The sequence below is a fragment of the Macaca mulatta genome, chromosome 15, assembly GCF_049350105.2.
Source record: "Macaca mulatta isolate MMU2019108-1 chromosome 15, T2T-MMU8v2.0, whole genome shotgun sequence".
NCBI classification, from domain to species: Eukaryota; Metazoa; Chordata; class Mammalia; order Primates; family Cercopithecidae; genus Macaca; species Macaca mulatta.
The window spans coordinates 6,263,491-6,286,838 of record NC_133420.1 but is presented as its reverse complement, the minus strand read 5'-3'; the positions used below and the strand labels follow the sequence as shown (position 1 = coordinate 6,286,838).

The 23,348-nt window shown below is 54.3% G+C and overlaps 1 protein-coding gene across 2 annotated transcripts in view; it reads right to left on the bottom strand.

The window, feature by feature from the left end:
* Positions 1 to 21,774, bottom strand: part of QSOX2 (quiescin sulfhydryl oxidase 2) — a 40,368-nt gene extending 18,594 nt beyond the window's left edge. Inside the window, exons 1-3 of one of the 2 annotated variants that reach the window (XM_015116374.3) lie at positions 21,438 to 21,774; positions 2,521 to 2,621; positions 678 to 726 (exon numbers count right to left, since the gene is read on the bottom strand). In XM_015116374.3, coding sequence (XP_014971860.3) covers positions 678 to 726; positions 2,521 to 2,621; positions 21,438 to 21,765 — 478 coding nt within the window. In that variant the 5' untranslated portion in view covers positions 21,766 to 21,774. Of the gene's footprint in view, positions 1 to 677; positions 727 to 2,520; positions 2,622 to 10,807; positions 11,049 to 21,437 lie in introns of those variants that run through there. The other variant, XM_077967120.1, reaches the window with a different exon arrangement.
* Positions 21,775 to 23,348: the final 1,574 nt, after the last annotated feature.

Genomic DNA, 23,348 nt, shown 5'->3' with positions numbered 1-23,348 from the left:
GACAGCAGCCCCGTCCCAGCCCGGGGTCCAAAGACAGCAGGGTGCAGGTGGCCGCAATGTGTGCAATCCCAGCGGGTGTGCCCAATGCCACCTACAGGCGTGGTACAGACAGCACGGGATTCACACAACTGGAGACCACACGGCAATGAGACACGCATGGGTGGGCCACACGGACAGGCAACAGAGGCAGACGGCAAGACACGGCGCGGCGAGGAGCAGGCCAGGCAGCTCCACTGGGTCACTTGCAGGCAGAGTCCCCCCAGGGCGTGGCAAGGAGCAGGCCAGGCAATTCCACCAGGTCACTTACAGGCAGAGCCCCCCCAGGTGCGGCCTGAGGGGTCTGATCACACTGGGTGATGCTCGCCTGGGTGAGGTGGTTTGCAAAAATTCATCGGGTGTGTACATGTGATCTGTACATCTCCAGATATTTTTATAATAACAAATTTACTCTGAAAAAGTTTTTACTACCATATTTGCCAAGCAAGGCAAATCACAAAATGAAAATTTCTCTTTGAAGCTATTAACGTCTGAACTCTTGAGGGAAAGTGGGCAGGAAAGGTCAGCAGAGGCAAAGGTGCTGGCCCGGGCTGGGAGCTCCCCAGGCTCTGGGACCGCGTGTCTTTAGCAGGTTTAGGAGGGGAATCGCGGGGACTAAAATACAAGGCTTATGTCCTTACCTTTAAAATTTTCTCCAGTTGTAAACTCCTTTGTAAATGCTTTAAAATACTAAGAGGAAACACACAGAACAAGTAAGAAGCAGCCTCGCGTGGGCATCTGCATATGTGTTTAAGCAACAAAACGACCGTCACCTTAGAGAAGGAGCTTTACTCAATTTCCTTCGGAAAGTTTTCATAAATTGATGACAAACCACACGCTTCTCCGTGTCTCTGTGCATATTAGTGTTTCCTGTCAGATTTACGAGGGGGCTAAGGTTAGCTCCAATCAGCAGTCCCATCATTGACATCTTCTGACCCAACAGGGCTAGAAGCAAAAGACAGTTCCACTGGGCTGGAATCACTAAAGACACAGCTCTCCGGGACTTGGTAGTGAGCGTGTGTCCTAATGGTGAGCTGTAACGTTAGCTGTAACCACACAGAGATCTGCAGGAGGAGGAGACACTATGCAGTACCTCTCAGTGGATGACGGGGTTCTTAGGTTAAAATTAAAAACTTTCTTCATCAAAGGGCACATCAAAGACAGCGACGAGACAAGGTTACAGGATGGCGGAGATCAGGTCGGTAAGAAAAGCACCGGCCAGCCAAGAGGGAAATGTGCAGACGACAGGCAGACACTTCACCCGTGACACCCACGGCCCATGAAGCCTGATGTGCTGGCACCGCAGCCGCCAGGGAAATGCAAATGAAGCTGCCGGTGCTTCCGACTGCACCGCTCCCTGGGCGAGCACGAAACTGCCTGACGCTGCTGGCCCTGCAGGTCTGTTGTGCACAGACCTGGTTCGCGGCCCAGTGGCTTCTCTCCCAGCCTCGGCTCTTCCCGTGCCCGGGAATGAATACAGCAGTGCTATTCAAAGCCACCAAAGCCTCGAAGAGGCCACATGCCTGGCAACGGGGGGTTCTGGGTCTGAGTGACATCACTGGACAATCCCATCCAATGAGCATCGTAGTGGATCTGAGCAACGTCCCATTAAGTAATGGAAAGAAGGCCCGAAAGTTTACACACAGCACAGCGTGACCTGTGTCTGAAGCTAAAACAAAACAGGAAGCCATCCTGACGTAATCACACGCAGGGGCAGGCAAGCAAGCGTGCGACACAGGCCCCGAGAGGCCCTGGGGTGTGGCTGGCACCGGTGCTGCCCAGCGTGGCACCTGTTGGGGCAGGACCACAGGTGCTGCCAGCACAGTGAAAACAACAGCCCCCAAAACACAAGGGAAGCCACCATGACATGACACCACACCACACAGCAAGGCACCAGGGCTGACAAGGACGGGGGCGCAGAGCTTCCTGGGAAGTGGGCCCAAGGCACCTACATTTCTGGAGATGTCCATGTCAAGGCGTGCAGGAGGCAGCGGCACCGGCGTGTACACACATGCTATGCACGGGCCTGCAACAGGTCACAGGTACCTCTGCCCCCTAGTGGGAGCAACGGGCACAGCCTTGTCTTCTGCGGGGCTGACCCTGGCTCAGGAAGGCAGAGGCCCTGTGGGTGTGTGTGTGAGTGTGCACGTGTGTGTGTGTTCCACCGAGGGGAGCCCTGTGGTACACAGACCACATGCGTGGCTTCAGGCTGGGGTGCCGGCCCTTGTGCTCCTGGTGTCCTTGCGCCCTCTGGCCACGCAGGCTGCAGGAGGTCTTTTCACGCATCCCCTCCATGTGACCAGGGCTGTGTGAGCATGGACAGTCCCACAGACACTTCTGCAGCACAACAGGGTGGAACAAGAGCTGCCCCTAGCAAACATCAGTTCCTACAATTCCTACAAAGTTTCAAGGAGAGAGCCAGAGAGGCCAAAACACAGGCACTACGATGTGGCGAATTTCAACATACAACCCCGTGATACTCACCCGGAAGGTGGGGTAGAAGTGGATGTCATAGTCATGGCACACGGCCTGGTTCTTCTCTTCCATGCAGTCCAGAGCCGCCACGCGGATGGCGCTGGCCCAGTCTGAAAAGCAGAAGCATGACCTTCAGTGTGGTGAGCACTGAACTCTCGGGAAGCCCAGGACCCAGCGGTCCCCACTCCAGGCTGCAGACACCTAAGAGACCAGCCCACCTACCCCTTCTACGTCATCAGTTAGGCCCTCACCACACAGAGCGTCTATGTGGAGCTAGGAAAGAGAACCTCCACCAACAGCATGATGCCTCTCCTACCACAGATGGTCACAGAACAAGCAGATTTGTGCTGAACTTGCACATCACGGAGCAGGGACGAGGCTGTGGTCCCCTAATTAAATGACACCCTGATGGATGAAAGCGCTGGTTACAGAAGCGGCTGTCAGCGGCCGGCACTTCATCAGGACAGCAAGCAAGTATGTGTAGATTAATCAGACGTGGTCCAGGCTGTTTGGTAAAAACTTTCCCATGTTCTCACTCCAGCGAGCAGGTACTGGCAGCACCTGAGCAGGGTCTTTCAGGGCAAGGACGTGCGCACAGACACATGTGAAGTGGTTTCCAACCCCATCCCAGGCACTGCCCACAAACCCGGGAACACCTGTGCCATTTTGGGGAGGCTAAAAGGAGCCATATTTTTTTGTTCCTATCTCTAAAGTTTTTACTTTAATATTTTGTTCCTAACTCTAAAGTTTTTTACTATGGAAAATTTCTAACATGAAAGTAAAATAGAGATAAAAATGTAACAAATCCCACACATCCTACCTCTTAGATCAATAATTATCAGCTCAAGGTGAATCCTGTTTTGCCAAAGCCTCCACCCACTTCCAGAACTGTCCCAAAGCAAATCTCAGACAGCACGTCATTTCCACACGAAATCTACCAGGCTTTACCTCTGAAAGATGAAGGCTCTCCACTGGGCATGGCAGCTCATGCCTGGAATCCCAGCACTTTGGGAGGCCAAGGAGGTAAGGTTTAAGCTCAGGAGTTTGAGACCCGCCTGGGCAACATGGTAAAACCCTGTCTCTTAAAAAAAAAACACACAAAAAATTAGCTGGGCATTGGTGGCACACACCTGTGGTCCCAGCTACTTGAGAGGCTGAGGTGGGAGGACCGTTTGAGCCCAGAAGGCAGAGGCTACAGTGAGCCAGCAACACAGGGAGGCTCTGTCTTAAAAAACAACAACAAAAAGTCCCTATATGTTCATTTGTTTAAAGTTTGTTTGAATCGAGACCCCAGCCAGGCTTGTTGGTTGCTCTTGTGGGTCCTGGCACTTTCCTTCTCTGGGTTTGACCGACAGCACCCTGGACTCCTGGCTTATTCTGAAACAGGGTACTCAGATCTAGACGCCTGTCTAATTTGTTTGGTGAGATTACTTTGTAGGCAGTGGGGCAGGCTTCCACGCAGAGGCAAGCGACACCTCTCTCCTTAGTGATCACGACCTAAATGCATTAATGCACTAGGGCTGCAGTGAAATGGTGACGTGTCATCTCTCACCGTTTGTTCATGATGAGCTGGGACAATTCTGTAAAGAGAGACCTGCCCTCACTGCAACCCAGAGGAACGACTCACACGAGGAAGGAGAGTGCCCGGCTCGTGCCTCAGTCACCAGTATCAAAGTCATGGTTTCTGAAGCTCACCACTGAGGTTTTCTTTTTAAAAGATGTGTGTTCTTTCTCTGGGATGTAAAAATTGCACTGCCAACAATTCACAAACATTTCCCAGCTCCTCACCCTGTAGGGGTCCTTCCAGGCCCTGAGACTTTGAGGGGACAGCCTAAAGGGGCACCAATGGGTCAAGGGATGGGCGCTGGCTATCATGGAGCGTGGAGGCCGTGGCAGAGTCAGCGGTGTGGCAGGGCACGCCGCACCGTGGGAGAGGCAGGTACAGAGGCAAGACCCAGGCGCCCAGCCAACGGACCTGCCTGCAGGAACGGAGCGAGCCACGTGGGACGCTGCCGTGGCACAGCCTTGCGACCAGAAGCCCAGTGATTTCTGAATGGGAATGTATGTCTGCCTGTCACTGAGACACTGATAAGGCTCTTTGTAGACTTGTATTCTGATTCTGACCCCTTGTCTAAATCAATGATTCGACTATAAATCATGTCAAAAGAGTAAGAAGTCTTCTCTGAGAACAAGCTATGATCTCAAACTTCAGAGGTTCTGTTAAAAGCAGGCCTGGAAGAGACGGAACGTATCACAGACACTACAAATATGAAGGCTTGTGTGTGTTAGCGGTTCAGATTGCTAGTTTTCTTTTTTTTTTTTTTTTTTGAGACGGAGTCTCGCTCTGTTGCCCAGGCTGGAGTGCAGTGGTTGGATCTCGGCTCACTGCAAGCTCCGCCTCCTGGGTTTATGCCATTCTCCTGCCTCAGCCTCCCGAGTAGCTGGGACTACAGGCGCCCGCTACCTCGCCCGGCTATTTTTTTTTTTGTATCTTTTAGTAGAGACAGGGTTTCACCGTGTTAGCCAGGATGGTCTCGATCTCCTGACCTTGTGATCCGCCCGTCTCGGCCTCCCAGAGTGCTGGGATTACAGGCTTGAGCCACCGCGCCCAGCCCAGATTGCTATTTTTCTACGTAATATACCACAGTTTTGTTTAAGATACTGGTCTTTTCTCTCTGTAATTTAAAAACAACAACAACAACAATAAAGAAACCTCTTTCAGAAACAATGATCAAATACCGTTTCTGCTTACGCTGGCTAAGTGAAACCAATTCACGTTTCGAGGCCACTTTCAGTGGATGAGGGAAAAGCCACGTGAGCTCCCTGCATCCCCGGCCACACCTTCCTCAAGCCTCAGACCACATGGAACTGCGGCAGAGGGTTCGCGCTCTCATCCAGTCAGCACAGCAGACGGCAGGGGACACGGAAACAGAAGGTGCTCCCAGCAGCCCCGCCGTGGGCTGCCCACCGGTGACCCCTCCACAGCCTCGGCTCCTTAGCCCGTGCGTCCTGGCGAAGTGTCTCATTTCTGTGGCCTTTTATCTGGCTCACAATTCCACATGGTTTCATTCTGTTTATTGGGAATTTCTACGACACATTTTTATTCCACACTTTTTTTTTTTTAAAAAAAAAAAAAGCACTTTTGTGCCCAGATACTATGCAGCCATAAAAAAGGATGAGTTTGTGTCCTTTGTAGGGACATGGATGCAGCTGGAAACCATCATTCTCAGCAAACTATCGCAAGAACAGAAAACCAAACACTGCATGTTCTCACTCATAGGTGGGAACTGAACAATGATATCACTTGGATACAGGAAGGGGAACATCACACACCAGGGCCTATTGTGGGGGGGTGGATACCATTAGGAGATATACCTAATGTAAATGACGAGTTAATGGGTGCAGCACACCAACATGGCACATGTATACATATGTAACAAACCTGCACGTTGTGCACATGCACCCTAGAACTTAAAGTCTAATAATAAAAAAAAAAATAAAAAAAGCACCTTTGTGCCCAGAAATAACACGTAAGAAAACAAAGTTGCTCTGAGAGCCCAAACTGCACACATGTCACGGCCGTGTGACACAATCAAGCTGGCCTAGAAACAGCAAAAACATAAGACGGGAAGAAGAAAACGTTCCAAGATGTTCGCCAGGATTTGGTTTTCATGGTGGGATCTGGCCCCATCTGTGGTTTCTCAGATTTGTCCTCAGTGCACGTTACTTACAAACACACACACAGCACGTCCTCGCTGCCCCAGGCACTTGCTGGCCACACCACACCCTTTCCTCCTCTGGCCACCTCCCCTGCAATTTTCCTAGTTTCTATCTTCCCATGGATCTTGGTACAAGGTGGCAACACAGTGCCCTGCACAGTGGCCATGGAACTCTCCCAGCACCTCGGGCGAAGGCTGCTTGGACAGTCTGGGCCCAGGCCAGGTGGTGCTACCTTTTTTTTTTTTTTTTTGAGATGGAGTCTCGCTGTGTTGCCCAGTGGTGTGATCTCCGCTCACTGCAAGCTCCGCCTCCCGGGTTCATGCCATTCTCCTGCCTCAGCCTCCCGAGTAGCTGGGACTACAGGCGCCCACCACCACGCCCAGCTAATTTTTGTATTTTTAGTAGAGACGGGGTTTCACCGTGTTAGCCAGGATGGTCTCGATCTCCTGACCTCGTGATCCACCTGCCTCAGCCTCCCAAAGTGCTGGGATTACAGGTGTGAGTCACCGCACCCGGCCAATGCTGCTCTTTTTAAATAACCCTCCCGGCCGGGTGCGGTGGCTCACGCCTGTAATCCCAGCACTTTGGGAGGCCGAGGCAGGTGGATCACGAGGTCAGGAGATCGAGACCATCCTGGCTAACACGGTGAAACCCCGTCTCTATTAAAAATACAAAAAACTAGCCAGGCGAGGTGGCGGGCGCCTATAGTCCCAGCTACTCGGGAGGCTGAGGCAGGAGAACGGCATGAACCCGAGAGGTGGAGCTTGCAGTGAGCCGAGATCATGCCACTGCACTCCAGCCAGGCATCAGAGCGAGACTCCATCTCAAAAACACCTAAAATTTAATAACCCTCCTGAATCTCATGCAGCGCTAGAGAGAATGTGAAGAGTTCAATGTGGCTGGTGGGAATGGCTGTCAGCCCTGCAGTAAACAACTCTAACACCTGGAATGCAGAATCCCAGGTGCCGAAGGGCTGAGCCCATGAGGAACAGAGGCACGATCAGATCCAGGCCTCACAACTGCTCCCTGATTCCTGTGCCCCCACTCCCATCCAGCTCATCCACCGCAGGGTACTGCCCAAAAACACACGAGCCTCAGCAGTCGGCCTCCGTGACGGCATCCTCATCACGTCGGGCCACAAACCCACCCTGTCACCGGCTCTTCACAGGCTCTGCCTCTCCAACGAGGCTTCAAATTCCCAAGACCAAATGTCTGCTGGTTGTTTCTACCTGTTACTCTTCCGTGATAAGCAAGTAAACATTCAACTCAAGATTTAAGTACGTAATTCTAACATTCTGAACCCAGCTGGAAGGCGCCTGGGAGAGAGTCCCAGTCTCCGCGGGATCCGCCGGACCCAGCACTGCTCCGTTCATTTGTCCTCTCCTCTCCCCCTCCAGCCATGCACAGGCCTGACCTCCACCCCACCACCCCTGGGCCTTCGCCCCGTCTCTTCCCTGGCGGAACTCCTTCCACTGATCTGTTCGTGGCTGTTTTCCCATCGATTTCACGATGTGAACACAGGTAACACCTACTCAGCGAGGCCTTCCCTGACTCCCTACCCAGGCCTCATTTCATTGGCAGGAAAAGCCTCCTACCAGCCTTGTTTCCATGGGTGGTAAATTTACACAGCCCTTTAAAGTTGACAAAGCTTTCTGACCAAATTATCTACCACGGGAGTGGCCTGGTGACAAACACAGGATCCTACAGAGGGGGACTCTGACGCTTGCAGAGGCCGAGGAAGGCTCCAAAGTCCGTCAGGTCCACATAGCACGCGCCTCAAGCGTTGAGGGCAAACCTCCTAACAGGTGTGCCCAACTCCGACTAGTGTGTGACCAGAATACGCCCCCATCCTACTGTGGCGAATGAAGACTCCCCGTCACGCAGGTCAGACGCTGCAGCCCAAACCTGCACCTGCTACACCCTGAGACAAACACCTGTGAAGCAGAGAGATCATTCCACCAATTCCCTTCCAAAGGCTCCCACAGGACATGCTACCTCCTTCAAGATGCAGAAAACCAATGCTTTGTAAAAGCAAATTATCTTCATCTTCCCAACATATTTCACACCGTCTCTCCACTAGACCAGAGGGCTCTGCCCTTGGAAGGTAGGGATCCTCTCCAATCAGCCTGGCAGCCCATCCCCGCGCACAGGAGGTCGCTGGCCAGTGCTCAGGGGGTTGTGTGAAATGACGCAGTGGAAGGGCAGTGCCCCTCACAGCCCCACACTGATCACTCCTTACCCAGCCCGCTACCATGGCCTCTGTGCAGTTTCTTCAGCACTTAATGCTTTAGAAGCACTCGGACCCACCTTATCCCTCTTGAGCTTCCATCAAAGGCTATGGTGTGAATGTCACCGCCCCTACTTGGCAGATGAGGACACCGAGCTCCAAGACCCCAGAGGCCAAGAGAGGGACAGCGAGCCTCAGGGCTGGCGCTCTGCCTCCTCTGGCCCCTCCACCCTCTCCGCGGTCCGTCTGCCAGGCTCTCCCAGCGAGGAGGAACCTCCGTTCTGGAACTGTCCCACCCGCTGACCCTCAGACATAAAAAGGGAGGCAGAGGGAACTACAGAAGTCCTCACTTCGTGTCACTGACAGGCTCCTGGAAACGGTGGCTCGAAGCGGAAGGACACATAACAAAACCAGTTTTTTTCCCTCATCCACGCTGTAAGGAAATGATGTTGACAGAAACGTGGTTATCTGAGGACCTGCCGTCTTCTTCGCGCTTCACGTGGCAGTCCGCAGAAACCACCGAGGCCGTGCAGTGACGGCTTTCTGCACAGGGCGGGCAGCCTCCCTCACCTCCCGCCCTCCTCTCCGTGACACATGCGAAGGGGTCACCTTGACCAACGTGGCTTCAAACGGCGTGCGTTCACTTAAATACGCATTTTTCAACAAATGTATTAGGAAACTTTTGGAGATATGCGACAATTTGAAAAAACTTGTGGATGAGCCACACGGCTTAGAAATATCCAAAAAATTAAGAAAAGGCATGTCATGAATGCAGAGACCATATGTAGATGCTATTTCATCATTTACTACCACAAAATATATACAAATCTATTACAAAAAGTTACAATGCATCAAAATGCACACACACAAAACTTACAGACCACACACAGCACCATTCACAGTGGAGAGAAAGGTAAACCACTGGATAAGCTGGGGCCTGGAGGCTCATGGCTGTAATCCAAGCACTTTGGGAGGCTGAGGCTGGTGGATCACTTGAGCCCAGCAGTTTAAGACCAGTCTGGGCAACACAGGGAGACCCTGTCTCTGCGAAATATTTTAAAATTAGCCAGGCACGGTGGTCCCAGCTACTTAGCAGGCTGAGGTGGGAGAACGACTTGAGCTCGGGAGGTCAAGGCTGCAGTGAGCAGAGACTGCACCACTGCACTCCAGCCTGGGTAGAGTGAGACCCTGTCTCAAAAAAAAAAAAAAAGAAAAGAAAAAAAGAAAACCATGGAGGAGAAAGGACATCTGCCTGAACAGGTATTTTTATGCGGGCGAAAGTGCCCATTTGGAAAAAAAACGCCACGAAGGACACGAATTAGGAAGGAAGAGGCGCGAGCACCGGCCGGGAGAGGCCAACTCCGCAGTTTTGCACGTGCTGCCGGGTGTATCGGCAGGACTGCCCTTACCTATAATTAGAGTCCCTAACCCTTGAGCCTTGAACAAGAAAGGCAAACACCAGCTGCCAGTCTTCTGGTAGCACGAGAAGGCCTGGGCAACGAGAAACACTTTTCCGGAGTGGTTCCACGGACGCTTTGTCCCCGAAGCCAGGAAGTCCTTCCAGTAAGGGGCTGCCTCTTGCAGTGATCTGATCTTGCTCAATGCCCCCGGCCACCAAGAACTCATGAGTTCAACACCGAAGGCTTCATCAGTCTACCTGTCCCCAGACACAGTGAACCTTACTCTAGATCTGGGGTCCTAAGGCCCTTTAGGGCTCATCACACCGTCCTCTCGGGACGGCCAACGCGGTGGCAGAGAACCTCACAGAGGGAACATCACGACAGCGGGAAGGACGGCACCACCGAAGATGCCCTCGTTGCTACAGGAAGAGCCGTGAAGGCCGTCAAGCTGGAGAAAACTGTCCATAGGCTGTGCCTGACCTCACAGGATTTATGACAGAGCCAATCAAGGAGACCACGGGAGATTGTGGATGTGGCCAAAAGGGTAGGGGAGAAGGATTCCATGAGACGAATCGTGGAGAAACTCAACAGCTAACAGACTTCATACCAGAGGAATGAACAGAAGATGACGCCGTGGATCCAAGTGCCTCCAAACCAGGGCCAAACACAAACGCAGCCCATCAGACCAGTGCCAAACACAAACGCAGCCCATCAGACCAGTGCCAAACACAAACGCAGCCCATCAGACCAGTGCCAAACACAAACGCAGCCCATCACCTGGCAGAAGGGCTCTCATCACTCAAGACGGTTTCTGGTTTCTTCCATGACATGGACCCTTTGCTAAAACAAGCACTAAAACTAAAGCAAACAGTGGAAGGAGGACTGGGACCACACAGAAACACTTCAGAGAAATAAAAAGCAAAAAAGCCAGACAGAAAGAATGACGTACCTCCATGAAGTGACATGGAACACATCTGCCTCCCTTCTACTGCCTCCACCTCCTCTACCGCTGTCACCTGGGGCAGCCCGGGCAGGACGAAGGCCTTTAGGAGGGTCCACCTGGGGCAGCCCGGGCAGGACGAAGGCCTTTAGGAGGGTCCACCTGGGGCGGCCCGGGCAGGACGAAGGCCTTTAGGAGGGTCCACCTGGGGCGGCCCGGGCAGGACGAAGGCCTTTAGGAGGGTCCACCTGGGGCGGCCTGGGCAGGACGAAGGCCTTTAAGAGGGTCCACCTGGGACAGCCTGGGCAGGACGAAGGCCTTTATGAGGATCCACCTGGGGCAGCCTGGGCAGGACGAAGGCCTTTATGAGGATCCACCTGGGGCAGCCTGGGCAGGACGAAGGCCTTTATGAGGGTCTGCCTAGGACACTTCCTGAGCAGAAGGCCTACTTCTCTCTTGTATGACAATCTTCTCTAGCTTGCTTTACTGTAAGAACACAGTACGGAACATGTGTAACACACAGAGTTTGTGTCAATCGACCATTTGTTACCGGTAAGGCTTCCAGTCAATGGTGGGCTATGAGCTCAGTTTTTGGAGAGTCACAGGTTATACACACATTTTTCACTGTACAGGAGCTGGCACCCCCAGACCCCAAGTTGTCTGAGGGTCAACTGTACAACGGGAGTGCTGCCCTTCTAACTGACCCCCTGGAGGGCAGCCCAGACGTAACCGGTAGACGTCCCACACCTTTTCCAGCTCAGAGTTGACAACGCACCATCCCAGAGCAACGGTGGCAAATTCTTTCTAGCCTGACAAAGAGACACTTGGCGGAGAAAAAGGTGAGAGTTCACGCAGCCCCTTTAGGGCTAGCACACTGGCACCCGGGAGCCGTCCTGGGCATGAGGCTGCTGTCACTAAGACCTCTCCTATGGACCTCGCACCAGCAGGCGGAGACGGAAGCAGGGCCCTGGAGGAAGCCCCAGTGGCCACCCACGGCTTGGGAGCAAGACTGGTCTCCACGAGGCCCCCCAGCTCCATTGCGCCCGCCCCAGCCTCATCACGCCCCACCCCAGCGACCACAGGTGAGTCTGCGTCTCTTGCTCTGTCCTGTCCCCACACGTCTGGGCTGTGTGACCCCTGCTCCCTTTACCGGGCTCGTTCCTATTTGCCCCCCAGGTCTCCACCCGAATGCCACTTCATCTGGGAGTCTACCCTGACCGCTGTTCAACTGGGTCCCCCACCCAAGGCCCATGCCCAGCAGACCCTCCTTCCAGGTGGAGGCCCAGCCAGGAGGTCCAGCTTCACATCCGGCTCTGCTGCTTGCTGAGTTTTGAGAACTGGGGCAAGTTACAATCTCTTCTTGCTGCTCCATCTGTAACATGGAGATGCCAGGGAAGATCCATCTCCCAAGGGCAGTGTGAGGCTCGCCCGGGTCAGAGGCACACGTGGTGGCACAGCAACCGCCTGGAGCAGGGCCAGGACCAACAAGCCCACTCGAAGGCCACGCCCCCACGACAGCCACACCTGCAGGGACCAGGGACACTGCCGGGTCCTTACGGGGAGTGACGACCAAGGAAGGAGAGAAGGAGGGAAGACAACTCAGGCTGGCAGAGCAGGAGGGGAGGCGGCTGCAGGAACCCCTCGAGTCAGGGACACCGTCACCCAGAAGACGAGAGGAAGCCCTGAGCGGGGCTCGGGCCGGTTCACAAGAGGCTGCAGATCTTGGTGCGGACTTTGTTATTTGTCTCAACAGCCACGGACGGCCACTGATGTGTGTGGAGAACTCAAACACCACGATGTCCGAGTGAAGGAAGACGGGTGGCCAACGAGCATAGAGCGTCGGCGTCAGCCAGAGCCCTGAAGACCACCTGCTCCCCTCACCCTCGGGCTGGGTCACACCCAGGCGACCCACGGAGCTCTGGCGGCTACAGAGGCAGCATGGCCCAGGGGTGGCCAGGGCCGAGCCGTCTCTTCTCCACATCCAAGGCCACAGACTCCGGGTACACAGAAAGGAGTGGGTCTCACTGGCTTAGTGCCTGCAGGCACGTCCTCTACGAACATTTTCACCAGCGACGCTCTCTGGCCTCAGCTTTGGGAGGAACTGGGCTGCAGAGAGCAGTTTCCATCATAAATACCAAGTATGGAACTTCACAGCCACCTTAGCTGAGGGAGCATCCAGTCTCCCTCTGGTTCCGAAGTCACCGGAAATCAGGGTCAGGGCCGGGTGGGGGCGCTGCACCCCACCAAGTCAACCCGGACCCCTCCCAGTCTACACTCTGCAAGCCACCTGCCACCCACCACTCCACTCAGCTGTCCCAGGCATCGTCCCGGCGCTCCTGACCCTCCACCTCCTCCCACTCCCTGCTCCACAGAGAGCCAGGTAGACAGCTCGCCTCCATGGGGCACGCGGAGACAGGACTGGCTGCTGCCCAAGGACAGAGGGAGGGGTGCGCCAGCTCCCGGGGAGACGCACGGTGTGGGGAGATGGGGCAGATGCTAGGTGGTAATGGCGATGTTTCTCCTTCAGCCGGACTGGATGGACATCCACGGGTGGAACCTGCCCTCTGAGACAGGCGGCAGCTGCCAGCTTAAATAAAGGAGACAGAAAAGACCCACCTTGCTTTCCCCCGAGTTTTGGCCAATCTGAGGCTTTCCTCACGACGGCAGGAAGAGCCAGTGCTGCGGCATCACCTGAATCACAGGCCCGCCGGCCACACGGGTGCTCCAGAACCCAGCGTGCGTCCCAAGACTCACACGGGTGCACTTCACCGTGACACCTCTGATAAATTCACCAGGTGAATTCCCAGCGTGATGAATGCACACCTGGAGCCCATCCTGGGCTGGCGTCACCTGGAGCCCGTCCTAGGCCACCGTCACCTGGAGCCCGTCCTGTGCCAGTGCCCAAGAAGAATTTTCCAAAAGCTAAACACGCGATTCTCACACACACACACACAGTGAACACGCGTCATCGACGTCCTTCAGTGGGGCTGCTGAAGGAAACGGTGAGGCGAGGTGGGGAGCAGAGAATTGTGCTACCTGCCCCCAGGGACAGTGTGCAAAGAAACTGGCCTGCTGGGCAAGAAAACCACAACCTTTGGGCTCTCCTTGTCTACTGGACAGACGCTGTCCACCCCTCTACCAGGAAAGGCCTGCGAGCTCATGCACAACCCCAGAGCCTGGGCGCGTAGTCAGCAGTGAACAGCAGCGTAAACACACAGACGTCCCCCAGGCCACAGCCCTCGGGCAAGCCCGTGCAGCACCCCAACATGATGCTGAGAGGGCACGAGACTCAGCTTTTGTCCTATTTCCAGGTTTTACCTAATACTTCCTTAGCAGCAGGATACAGAAAACTAGCCAGACAGGGAACCCGACCAGTCGGGGGCCAGGAACAAGAGCCATGCCCTGGCCAGGAGTGAAACGCGCTGCTCCACATCTCGGGCGCGTGCCCACCTCCCCGCACCCTCATGCTCCCAGGAGACGAGATGCGGCCTTCGGTAACTTTCGCCCAAACACTGTCTGCATGACCTGAAACCACAGTTCTACCAGGAAGGCACAGTCTTCCCCTCTGTTCCCTGAGGAGCCCTCAGACGTCAGGGAACCCTGAGCTGGCCTTCCAAAGAACAACGCTCCCCGGGCCTCCTTCCCGCCTCGCAATCCAGGCCCTGAGCAAGCCCGGCGGGCAGCCTCCTCCCACCTGGCTGTGCCAACCCTCCCTCCACCCCTCAGGTCCCAGCTGCCAGGCGCGGCCTGGCCTCTCACACATCCCACTGTCCTCCGCTGGTTTCTAGCCTTCAGTTCTCCAGAGAGCAGCTGGAGATTTTTACCTAGAAACCAGGTTTCCCTGCTTAAAATCGTTCTTTGGCGTTCTGTTGCTCAGGAAGACGACGAGCACTGTTCACTGAGCCCGCATCTGCCTGCTGCTGGGCCCTCAGGGACCTCGTGGTTGCCCCCTTGAGCGACCAAGGCCCTATCAAAGTCCTTTTAGCCGGGCACGGTGGTACCTGCCCATTGTCCCAGCTACTTAGGACACTGAGGCAGAAGGGTCTCTTGAGCCCAGGAGTTCTAAGCCAACCCGGACCACAAAGAGAGACCAGTCTCTAAAACAAAAGGCCCCCTGGACACTGCAGTCTTGGCTGTCTCGGGACCTCTGTGCTGGCCATGCCCCTGGCAGGACCTTCACCTCGTGGCTCCTCTCCCAAGTCGCTGCCGTCTGATGCCTTGTTCTACCACCCAGGGCCACTCCAGTTTCTTTCTAACCGGTCTATTCATTTTTCTAGGACTTACAATCTATAGGTAACTTATTTATTTTATTTTGAGACAGGTCTCGCTCTGTCACCCAGGCTGGAGTGCAGGAGCGTGATCACGGCTCACTGTAGCCTCAACCTCCCGGGCTCAAGTGATCTTCCCATCTCAGCCTCCCAAGTGGCTGGGACCACAGGAGTTGGGGAATCTTGCTATGTTGCCCAGGCTGGTCTTGAACTCCCAGGCTCAAGTGATCCTCCCACCTTCCAAAGTGCTGGGATTACAGGCGTGAGCCACTGCCCTGGCCGCTTCCTTGTTTTATTTGTCTTCCTGTTGGCTGTCAGCTGCTCCCTCTAAAGCACAGGCTTCCTCAGGCAGGGACCTCCCTGCTTTGTTCCCTGCTGTTCCTCCAAGCTCTCCGAGGCCTGGGGCTGGGAGAGCACACAGCGCAAATTCATCCCAGAGCTTGAATTCATGCACAGCCCCTGCACACCCCGCAGGGCCAGGAAAGTCCAGCTCCACTAGTCCACAGGGGCAGCACCTCGACCTGCCTCGGCAGAGCTATGCTCCCGACACCACCACCCCACGCAGGGTCGGTCCTGGTGAAGGGGCCTGCGGGTACCCCACAAAGCCTTTTGTCTGCCCTTGAAAGAACGCCAGCCCGTGTGCTCGGGGAAGGCTGAGCAGATGAGGGAGAATTTCAGTTACACAGGCCGCCCTCAGCAGCTGAACAGGCGCCAGGAGTCCCGGCAAGGACCCGGCAGATGGACGGTATTCATGGCAACACAAAAGATATGGCAGTCCATCTTCTCAAATAAAACACAAAACATGTAAAAGGCTTAGCTTCAGGGCACTGGCCTCACTCAACGGGTACCCTCCCCTTCTCCTGCCCTGCCCACCTGTCCAGCTCTGAACCTCTAAAGCAGAATGCAAATGGCCTGCTTTCACTGGGCCTCTGGGGTTAGAGCCGGCTGAGAGGCACAGGGTGTGGGCAGGGGCGGGGGTGTCCAACCCAGCGCAGCCAGGGGCTTCCAAAGGGAGGCAGAAATGAGACTGCAGGCCTATTCTCACTTCCGCTCAAGCACCCGGCTATTTTAGTACTCCAGTCTTAAAAATACTTGAGAAATAATTAAGCTTCTATATATAGCAGACTAACATTTATTTCAAACGTGCTTGTCAAATAACTCTGATACCGAATCTAACAAGATTAACTCTTTGACGGCTGCCTGTCATGTTCTAATGAAAAAGTCTATAGAAGTCTAATGTATAGTGAAGTATCGATCAGTTCTAGAAAATGATTACAGTAAAGACGAAATCATCTCCCAAGTTTAAATGCAACTAGTGAACTGTGTTTAAGGGACAGAGCTCCACTGCGGCCTTTCCTTCCTGAGTCAGGGCCACGCTGGGGTCTCAAACTCCGCACGCTAGCCCCTGGAGAAGACCCTCTGTGTGGAGCCCCCTCTCGGCTGAGCAAAGGTCTTCTTAGCTAAGCTCCAAGTTCAAGACACAAGTTTGGAACAACAGGCCTGGGTGGAAATGAAACCCACCTAGCAACCGGGAGAGCCTAACACAAATCACCTAGAAGCTGCCAAGGGCTGGTCTGAGACAACCTGGACGCATGCTACGGTCGCCTCCTTTGCGGACTGAGGGCAGCACTGGGTCCCGTGGACTCTTGATCCCCAGCATTTAGCTCAGTTCCGTTAAACCACAACTACACGGTCCTCAGCCTCGAAGGATGCTCTGGGGTGACAGCAATTCCAACGCTGCTTCTCTCTCGGGAGGGAACGAGTCCCTCAGCCCGTCCTCCATCGGGAAGCCCAAGCAGTGCTTGCGACCCGGGTCACCCAAGGCACAATGACCCCACTACACAGCGGAGGCGGCTCCCTGGATGTGGCTGTAAGGCCCTCTTAGCGAACCATCCCGCCTTACTTCAACAACAAGTAAGCGGCCTGGAACTCTTGGCAGACTCTCAGCGCACCAACCACAGCCACTGGGGAGGCCAGCAGGGAGGCCGGCTGCTCCGACGCACCATCCTTTCTGTGAAATACCCAGGCGGTCGCCACAGCGGGGCTGCATTAGGCCATTTCTGGGCCCATAAGGAGACAGGAGGCCTCCACTGCCCCACTCACCTTCCTCCTTCCACCCTTTCCATCCCCACGAGTCCAGTGAGCATCCGGCGGCTCTCAGGGCCGTCAGCCCCGCCAGATGCCCACTGACACCCGTATGTCCCCCTCCCTCTGGCCCTTATTGTTTCTTTCTCCAGTAAACAGACAATGAGTCTGTGGGGAACGCCAAGTTCTAATTCATCTCCAAGAAGCCTGCAGCCTAGTCGAGTAGATAAGAAACCAGACCAAGTGGGACAGAGGAGCTGGCAGCAATCACAGAGTGCCCTTCCCTTCCTTCAGGAGACGTGGGATGTGCCCAACCCCCACCCGTCCTGTACAAAGACACAGGAATGAACTGCCAGGGCTCCAGGTCACCCACCCCTGGACACCCATCCTGGCCTGTCACTCAGCTGCATGACCGTGACTATCCCACACAACCTCAGGCGCTATCACCTGCAACATGAGCGCCCTCCTGAGGACAGGTGTGGGAGGACTCGGCCTGTCCCACACAACCTCACGTGCTATCACCTGCAACATGAGCGCTCCTGCCCTCCTGAGGACAGGTGTGGGAGGACTCGGCCTGTTGTGGGTGGCGGCCTGCCCTGCTTTCTCAGGCTGACCAAGTGAAGGAGATGGGAGGGAACAGGCACCAGGGCCACAGACGGCTCACGGAGACACACAGGCCCTGCCTTTAGGGTGCATCCTGTTGTCCACTCAAGACTGCAGAGGCATTTCAGAGATCTCACCGGTCAGACAGGCCCAAGTGTAGCCCCAGGCCCCGGTGTCTCATCTTCCATCACAAACCCAGCAACCATCACTGCCAGGCAGATCTTCAGGAACTCAGCAAGGTTTTGTTCTGCAAAGTACTTAGAAGTGACAGGCTTAAGCCAAATCTCCACAAACACTAGAATGACATTTGGTCACACCAAACAGTACACCTTTTGTTTGTTAAGCCACCTTCTTATAAGAAAAAACATTTATTTTCCCAACCTTAAAAATGCCAGTCAAGAGCTAAAGTTCAATCCAAATTTTTGAGGAAAACAAACGTGCCCTAAGCTGTGGGGAACAGGCCTCTAAGAGCGGCCCTGGCCTGTCCTGCTCTTTCCAGCTGGAGGCTCCTGGGGAGCAGAGCCCACACCTAACCATCCTCCCCAGCAGCTACAGGCGTGGAGAACGCAGGGCGTGGCGGGTGCCAGCCAGGGGGACCGGTGGGAGGAGGTGGCTGGACACTCTAGGTCGAAGTGGGGCCCAAGCCATGGCCTGTGTGCCCCCAGGGGATCAGCAGGATGGCCTAAGTCACAGGTGACTGATCAGGGCCACAGGTGACTGATCTGAGTCAGGTCAACAGAGACATAAGAAAACATGAGAATGTTGACAACGGGAATGATGACTGCATGCGGCCAGACCCCTGCACTGCCACGGGCAGTGGGCGCCCTATCCCTGTGGAACAGCTCCATGCAGGGATGACAGACGAGGAGCCAGGTGCCAAGCAGACAGTTCTGACCTGGCAGGTCTGGTCTGGGGCTGAGAAGCAGGCATTTCTAACAAGTCCCCAAGTGGCCCACTTTGAGAGCTGCAGCCTTAGAACAGCTCTGGGGACTCCTCGGTGCCGAGGGCTTTTCACCCCTTTCTACCCGGCCTCCACCTCCCACACGCCTCATGGGCACAGCTTGGCTCTCAGGACTGTAAACCAAAAATAAAATCCTGAGTCCCCTGACTGACTGAACTGAACCCCCTCTTGGCCAAGGAGACCCCAGGGCAACCTGAGGAAACAAATTCCAGGCCCTGAAGGCAAGGGAGGTCAGACACACCTGGTTGTACCACCTCCCTTTGGAGTTTAGGCAGAGCTGACCAGGGTGAATGAAACAGACAGACAGACAGCACAGCCTCACCAGCAATGACACCAAACTCCAGCCTGACTTGGGTACAGCACCTCATGACAGATAGCAAACCCTGAAGGAAATCAAAATATTTCACCCTCAAATACGTTTATTTCCTTGACATATTTGAAATGGTCCTGCAAAGCTGTCTTTTGTGAGGGAAATTTGCATCTGCGGAGAATCTCCCTCCCTTTCTAGGTCTTTCCTGGATCTAGGAGACATTTAATGAGTTTGACAGCGTTAAGGTCTGAAAAGAGACATTTACCCTCTATTCTCCCCAAGGCTGCTGCCTGTGAGGCTTCATCTACTTAACCTTGGCCTCCATAGCCCTTTTAGCTTAACTCAAGCATTTCTCTCTGCTGACTTCAAGTCTTTAGACAAAGCTTAACTCTTTCAACCAATTGCCAATCAGAATCCACCTATGATCTGTAAACCTACCCCTTCCTATACCTTACATGTACTGATTTATGTTTCTCTGCCTATAACTTCTGTCTCTCTAAAATGTATAAAATCAAATTAGCGTGACTGCCTGGAGCACACTTTCTTAGGGCCTCTTGACACTCTTCCCTGGGCCATGGCCACTCCACTCATTGGCTCAGAACAAACCTCTTTCAATATTTTCTAGTTTGGCTTTTTAGCCAACAGGACCCTCTGCCTGGGTTCCCTGAAGCCCTCTCCCTGCTGCCTGGTCAGGCCACTGCTGTCTTTCACTTTCAGCCATATCCTCCTCCAGTCTCAGTCTCAGGCCCAAGCCTGTTCTTCCTGCTGTGACTGGGAAGACAGTCAGACCCTCTAAAGGGTCTCAACTTATTGAGTTGAGTTAATCCCACCACTGGGTATGGATGTCAGGAGTGGCCTTCCTTCTGAGCTCTGGGGACGGTTCTCAAGGCTACCTAAGTGCTGCTTCAGCTACAGAATCTGCAATATTTGAATCTGGTTACCATCTTTAGACTTCAGCGACTCAACTGAAAAAAAAAAAAAAAAAATCAAACCCAAAACCCACAAAAAAGCTAAACAGGTGACAAAGTACTGCCAGGGCCACCTGCATTTTAATGAACATATCTGTTTCTGCCACTGAATAACACACAAGAACTGAAGGGTTCTCTACATGATTGAATTGTTTTCCTAAAAGCAGTGTTTAAAAACCCCACTGAACAGTTTTTCTGTCTTTCTATTCCAGTCTCTGACCTCGGTTCTGAGTCAGGTCAACAGGGACATAAGAAAACATGAGATCAAAGAGGAGGAATCCATTCGAATCAAAAGGCCCCATCACCGTGAGATAAGAGGAGAATGCATTTTAAAGATAACCATTTACAATGACATACAAAAGCCCTATTTAGACTTGAAAAAAAAAAAGATTTCTTTACAAATCTGTTTGGTGATGAGAAAAATACAGCAGGATTGGGTATAAGACATAAAAACAAAGGTGCCGGAAGAAAAAGTAGCAATTTGTTACAGCTCTTGCCCACTGAAACATGTAATTAGAGGTTAGCACAACACAGGAAGCCCTGCCAAACCTCACTGGGTCGGGAGGACCTCCTACTTCAGTGATTTAAATTGCATTTTAAGGGAAGGGTGTGGTAAATGCCCCTCCCACGCCAACTCTGACCTGTAGAGCAGGCGAGTAACTTCGTGACTGATTAACAACGTGCGACCAGACGAAAGCACTAAACAGTCAAGTGTGGAACACTACCTAGGCAGTTTGGTGAAAGATTTCTCAAAGGCTGTGCATCTGTGATCAAGGAACCCACCAAAGAAATGCTTTGTAGAGTTAAAAAAAAAAATGCTTTGTAGGTTATTGTGGGTTATTATAGAGAAGTCTCCAGAGTATTTGCATCGCTACGTTGTGGGTTCACTCTGAGCACCCACTATACAGCCAGCTATCCGAACCAGGAAGCTAATGATGAAGGTTTTAAAGGGAATGAGGTGGCTACAAGTGCGGAATAGAAATGAGGGATCCTCAGAGAACAGGAATTCTAGGCACTGATGTGGAATAACTGGGGATGGGGTGTGTGGAGGCCAGGAAATAGCTAGGGTAGGAGGCCTGGCAGTCAATGAAGTTATTGGGGCTCAAAACACAGGTATTTTGAGAGCTGGGATACGGGAGGGCTTCCCTCTCCCCAAGTGTGCGGTGAGGGCTGCGGGAAAATGGTTTCATTTTCACTTGTGACAGCCCGACTCACTAGGATCTAACCTGGGGAAGACGTGGGGAGCAGCTGGCTTAGTTACCTGACCCTGGAAAGGCCAGGGTTGGTCCGAGTGGGGTGCCTCTATGGGGCAGGGGCTGGCTCTGCGGTAAGGAAAGAAAAACGGGAGAGGGGCCCCGGGACCCGCCTTCTGGGGCGGTCGCAGGGGGTCCTGGAAGGCCGCCGTCCCGGGGATCGGGGGTCCCCGCGCTGGGGCGCGCCTCACCTCGCACATCCCCGGCCAGGGCCCGCCAGGTGGGCGCGTAGCCGATGCAGTGTCCACACCACGACGAGTAGAACTGCACGAGCCACGCGGCCGAGCTATTGGCGGTGGCCCCGCGCACGCTGCCGCTGTCCAGCACCCACACTGCGTCCTCGCCCGCGCGGTACAGCCGCGCCGCACCGCCCGCGCCCGGCCCTGCCGCCGCCGCCGCCAACAACACTAGCAGCCGCGGCAGCCGTGCGGCCCGCGGCGGGGGCGAGCGCCGGGCTCCCGGCGCAGGTCTGGCTCCGACTCCCGGGCTGCGCGCCACCGCCGCCCCGGCCGCCGCCATGTTGGAAGTGCCGCCGGCGCGCTGAACTTTCACCCTAGCAACCACCGTCACGTGCGCCGGCGCGTCCGGCCCCGCCCCCGCGCGCCCAGTTCTGTCCCGCCCCGCCCCCGCAGTCTGACCCCGCCCTCTCTCCGCCCCCACGCGTATGGCCCCGCCCATGTGTGGCAGCCCCGCCCCCAAGGGTCTGATGACGCCATCTCCCCGCCCATGCGTGGCAGGCCCCGCCCCGCCCCGCCCCGCCGCGCGATCCCCAAACCGCGTCCCTGAGCGGGGCCAGGTGGCCACATTTAGCAAATAAAAGTGCACGACGCCAGGTTTAATGTGAATTTCAGCAAACAGTCGGTTTTTCAGCCTAGGTCTGTGCCATGCCTGAAATGCAAATTTAACAAGACATTATTCGACGTAAAAAACTATTCCGGAGTTCTTTTACTTGGCAACCCCACCTGGGGTTTCAGAGGGTCTGCAAGCCAGCCTCGACTTTTTAATATGAGATTTGAACGCTTAGAAAATGCAGCAAAGCATCCACTCAAAGTCGGATGTGTTGCGTGCTACCTTTTAGGGTGTTCCAGTCGAACGCAGCTTCAAGGTTTGGAAATGAAATCCTATGACTTTTTACTTCATCGAACAGGATACCTGGGGTTTTTTAGTTCCTATTTCTAATTTTTACACATGTCAGTATTTTCTCTGAACTGTGTGACCAAAACAAAAAAAGAGAGTGGGTGAGCCTGGGCAACATAGCAAAAGCCCATCTCTTAAAAAAAAAAAAAAAAAAGCTGGGCATGGTGGTGCACACCTGTAGTCTCAGCTACTTGAGGGGCTAAGGTGGGAGGATGGCTTGAGCCTGGGAGCTCCAGGTTGCAGTGAGCAGTGACTCCGCCACTGCACTCCAGCCTGGATGACAGAGCGAGACCTTGTCTCAAAATAAATAGATAACTATATTGTGGGGTTCTGTGTAAGATTTTGTTTAAACGGTTTTGCTGCTAACAACAGTTAACCCCAGATGAGAGGATTCTCCCCAGAGGGCCCCTGGCCGAGGCACCTGCTCCCTTTCCCTCACGTCCTGCGTCTCCCTGTTCACGTTTCTTTCCATCACCCACGTTTCCTGGCTTCTGCTCTGTGCCAAGCCTTGGAGACAAAGCGAGCACAAAACTGAGCCCCCAGTGCCCCTGGCCTGCCATTCAGGCAGACCCAAAACAAACCAACGCGTAAAGCAGCCAACGCGTGCTATGAAAAGCAGTGAAGCCGCATAGGGAGGCGAGTGCCAGCAGGGCCGCCGCACACGGGAGGGTGGGGAAGTCTTTGAGAAGGTGACCCGAGTGGAGAAGGAGGTGAGGGAGGAGGCACATGGCCCAGGCAGAGGAGCCACACATGCAAAGGCCCTGGGGCAGAAGGGTGCTGAGCGCACTGGAGGAACAGCGAGGAGCCGGAGCCGGGCCTGGTGGGAGCGGAGCAAGCTGGGGGAAGTGTGGGAGGGAAGAAAAGCTGAGAGCCTGAGCGAGACCCAGGGGGCCTCACAAGCCGGGCCACAGACTTGGGCTTTGATGCTGAATTGGGGTCCACTATGGGAGGATTGGTGCAAAGAT